Source organism: Protomyctophum parallelum (assembly GCF_964188405.1).
Source record: "Protomyctophum parallelum genome assembly, chromosome: 9".
NCBI lineage: Eukaryota > Metazoa > Chordata > Actinopteri > Myctophiformes > Myctophidae > Protomyctophum > Protomyctophum parallelum.
In genome coordinates this window covers 15044031-15048570 of record NC_139706.1, presented here as the reverse complement: position 1 = coordinate 15048570, position 4540 = coordinate 15044031, and the positions used below count along the sequence as shown (strand labels likewise).

Below are 4540 nucleotides of genomic sequence, written 5' to 3'. Positions count from 1 at the left end.
ATTATTATTATCCCCACTTTTATCCCAATTCAGCTCAAGTGGAGTTAGGAGGTTTTGCATCTAAGTTTTGATATAAGAACAGCTGACAATGAATCGTCAAGCCGCTCTGCCAGGGGAGAAGGCAAAAACCAGCTAACTCCACCCCTCTGGTGGAGTTAGCTGGTTTAGCACTGTCTGCATTAATTGTCCCCAACGCGGGTGTAACAACATTTCAGCATCATTGCAAGGTCACGGTCAACATCTCAAATCTGGGTTGTTAATGCCCCTCCACAGCTTCTTAATCTGCTGTGTGCTGCGCTGGTGAACCAAAAGCAGTTCTTTGTGCACACAGATGTTCTCGCGATCTTCCACCCTGATATCAAAGGTCCGGAAGGCGTTATGTCTCACGCCCGAGACTCCTATTGCGCTGAAGCACATTCCAATGAAGACGTCGTCGATGGGAAAGAAAGGGATGGCATATGAAACATTATACAAGGATTCTAGCAAGGCACCCGAAAACAGGAAGCCACCTCCTCCTGCATAAGGAAGGTACGGGCCGTCATAGAAGCTAATAGGAACATAGTATTTAGATTTAGGGTCCCGAATTGGCCAGGCGCCAGTGAGAACTTGTCCGATATAGGCACGAGGGGCCTGAGTAGGGTCCAAAGACTTTACGTGCTCGAGTATTTGTCGGGTGTGGACAAACACGTCGTCGTCCCCGTCGAACACAAACGAGACGTGAGGACAGTTCATCTGCGTCCATTTGAAGAACATGTGTTGTTTCAGGGCCAGGTTGAAAAGAGAGTCGTTGAAATCCCACTGAAGCACGTCTCTGAAGACCCGTGCCTCGAACGCCAGCAGTTGTCTGAGGTCGGGGTCGTCGAGCGACGACGAGCTGCCCAGGAGAAACACCGTGCGCACTCTCAGTCCACCCTCGTAGACCCCCTCTTTGCCCCAGGTCTCCCGCACGGTCTGTCTCCGGGCAAAGTTGGAAGGAGACGACTTGATGGCGAAGAGGAGGAAGGTCTTCCCGTCCCCCGACCTGCACTTGTCGGGCTGATCCATCAGGATGGGGGGAGATTTGCAGTCCATGCCCCGCACAAAGTCCTTTGCCACTTCCGTGTAGGCATTGAAGTCGTGCACGTTGGTCAGCAGGACCTCGTGACTCGATTCCCTGCAATGGGGCCAACTCTGATTTCTGATTTTGTTTTCCCCCTCGGCCATTCCCTTGAGAATGGTGTGGAACAGGCGGTTCCAGTAAGCTCCGTTCTGGGGAATCGCCTTTATGAAGGCGTCAGAGATGGACAAATTGAGCACGTCCGGCAGGTAGTCCCTCCTCACCACCTTCGGCGTTGCTGGGGTGTGAGTCGCGTGACTGGTGTGACTGGTGGTGGGGGTGTCATTGTGCCATATTGTGACATCTTCGGCTGGAGCATTGCGACTGTAATGACTGTAGACCATTTGCTGGTTGAGGATGGGAGTGACTACGTACCAAAACAAACCAGTCAGGATTGCTATGGCAACGGCCATTTTAAGGCGCCTCTTTGACAACATATTGCCAATGCCAAGTAGTGAATTGAACAAATTGGGAGACAACATCCAGCGAGGTGATCCAGACAAAGAGGTGATCCAGACTCTGGATAACATCCAGAGAGCTGTCTTCAGTTGTCACCAGATGTGGAGTCCCCAGCAAACCAGTGGCCCTTTGGGTGTGAGAAAAACAAAAGAAAAACATTTAAATATATTATGCAAGTAAGTAAGAAGTAAGTAAGAAGCAGAAAGTGTCTACCCTGCCTTTTTCCCCTTCTTACTAATTATTTGATCTGTCCAAAACATTGTGTTTATTGTCATGATTTGTCACAATAGTTGGCTTTGTCCGCAGCGTAAACGTCTTTAAATAAATTACTTTATGAAAGTCTATGAGGAAAATGAACGGGGAACAACTAAAACCGTGCAGGTCTTCCCCCCTCCTTTGCCCGAACTACACCAAACCTCTTCACAGAGAAAGAATAATTTATAAGCCACAAGCTACAAGGTGACTGACATGTGAGCTTGTAGATCTGTTACTTTTGCCAAATGTTTGCCTAGTTTTACGAAATGTGCCCGTCACCGTGTTAGGGTTCTTGTGGTTAAGCAGTCAGCCGCTGATGGCCGTGACCTTTATCTCTTTTGTCGATTTTGTCCACTGAATCCAATCTGAGAACCCATCGTCAAAAAATAAAGGAAAAAACAGTGTGCTCTTTTCCCTTTGAATGTAATAGTCTGTCTTGAGAGAGACTGTAGTCTGAATCGAACTTGCACTCTGAAGCAACTCGGCCAGATTCTCACGGATTCATCATGGAAATGAAATATCAAGTAAAACGGGTTTAACTCCTCTCCCTCATCGATGAGCCTGACTCTGTCCTAGGGTGGATTATTATCAAACCTGTGTATCTGCATACGTGGCAATTTAGCTAAATACTAGTTGTGTCATCGTCATTGTCAAACGCTTCTGACAGGTAACATGACCGGTTTCATCCCACCCACATACCGTATCTGCATACCTTCGATAGTGAATGGCTAAAGCCTGAGTTACACTTAGCACATTGTGTTCCTTAGAAAAAAACAAAACAAGCCCTATTGTCATCCATTTTACCCTTACTATAGAACAAATTCCACCTGAATTGTTTAAATTGTGTACAGTGTTCTATAGTCTAGACTCTGATATGCCTATTTTATCTGGGGACCCCAGACCTGTTCTGCCTCTGCAGCCTGGCATCCTGTTTCTGGCTTGTTTGGAGAGTCTGTTAATGTAAATGTATTAATATTTTTATGAGGGAATATCAAAACCTGTCCTTTAACAATTAACTAATGTAGATGGTTTAGCTCTTATTTGATTTACACGATCTGAGGATAACCCAGGCCAGAGCCATCTAATAGAAGAGTTACGATATTGAGGGGGCAGAAAACAGCCCGGTCACGTGGTTCATGTACAAATGTGAACGGAGTTTGCGTAAATCTTTTACTCTATATGGCTCTGACCCAGAAAACAGCTGTCCTATATGAACCTGCATGCTGGGGTGATTTATGTTGTGTTTGATACGCATGTACATTTCTGATACACAACATACAAATATTTGATATTGAGATATTAAAAATATACTTATATATATATATATATATGCGTGTTTGCTGGAGAAAAGTAGCTATAAAAGTAGATAATATACGGCCGCCTATACAGTACCATTTATGAAAATATATAGCCTTACGAGGTGGCCAAAGTGTCCTTTGAAGGACAAGTAATGTGAACTGAACTCATGCCCCCGTGACCTGAGAATGATGACCAGGTTCAGGTTGTGATGACACCTTACAGTACACCGTACACTATGGAGCAATGAGGAAGCTAGGCAACCATCATTTACAGTAAAGAGGATATGCGATACAGTTAGTGAGTAAACAATGGGCGAGGATAGGATTAGTAAACTGCATGAGGACAATGGGACATTGTGAGCTTGTAGATCAGCTATTTTCGCATAATGTCCCTATATATATAATTAGTCCATTGTGGTCCCCCAGGGGGGTCTAAACTCCTTTCCCCCCCACTCTGTACACAATATCTTCACCGAAAATAGCAAATCTACTGTCACGGTACGCTCGATCTGCCCTTGGACTTTGTCTGTGTTTTAGGACTTATTACTTGTATTCTGCACCTTCTGAGGCATTCTGAGTCCTACATCTCCATCGTGACAGTATAAACTGACCTACTGTCACGATGTGGTTTTGGAGATGTAGGACTCAGGTGCAGAACGGACCACAGGAAGGCAGGCAGATGAAGTTCAAATGATATTTATAGGCTAACACAGGACATACACGGACGGGCTTTATACACACCTTAACATAAACTACAAACTGTCAAGTGAACACTGAATACACAGAGGCTTAAATAGACACAAAGACTAACTAGACCCAGGTGCAACATAACTACAAACAACACATGATTGGCTGACACGTAAACTGGACACAGGTGAAATACAATTACAAAGCAGACTGGTGAGACGAGGCAGGAGACACAAAACAAGGCAGACAGGAAATCGCAGAACACTACTACAAAATAAGGTACAGAACACAAATACAAGTAATAAGTCCTAAAACACGGACAAAGTCCAAGGGCAGAGGAGCGTACTGTGACATCTACGAGGTAATAGATCTGCTATTTGTGCCAGATGTTTGCATAATTACAATATGACATGCCTAGAATAGAGACACCATGGGGTTCAAGTGGTTACATGGAATGAGGATATAACACGTTGGACCAGTCATTGTAACCATAACAATGCACTACTGTACTGTACTACAGTTGAGCAGAATTAAAGTACTCAAAATTTAAATAATTGCTGAAGCAAGCTAACCCTAACCTACATGATGAAGCTGAAAGTGATGCGGAATACATTGACCAGCATACTAACGATGAAGCAGATAACACCTGCGATTAACTACTAAAATGAACTATTTCACCAGCAGAAAACAAAAGTTACAAACGTCTTACCTGCTGTATCAGGAGAGAATGCCCAAAGGTCAACGA

The 4540-nt window shown here is 44.6% G+C and overlaps 1 protein-coding gene across 1 annotated transcript; it reads right to left on the bottom strand.

Annotated features, from left to right (window-relative positions):
• Nucleotides 1-230: 230 nt before the first annotated feature.
• Nucleotides 231-1687, bottom strand: LOC310864667 (N-acetyllactosaminide beta-1,3-N-acetylglucosaminyltransferase 2-like). Its single transcript, XM_083773370.1, has one exon. It carries the CDS (start codon nt 1624-1626, stop codon nt 235-237), a length of 1392 nt encoding a protein of 463 aa, XP_083629496.1. The 5' UTR covers nt 1627-1687; the 3' UTR covers nt 231-234.
• Nucleotides 1688-4540: the final 2853 nt, after the last annotated feature.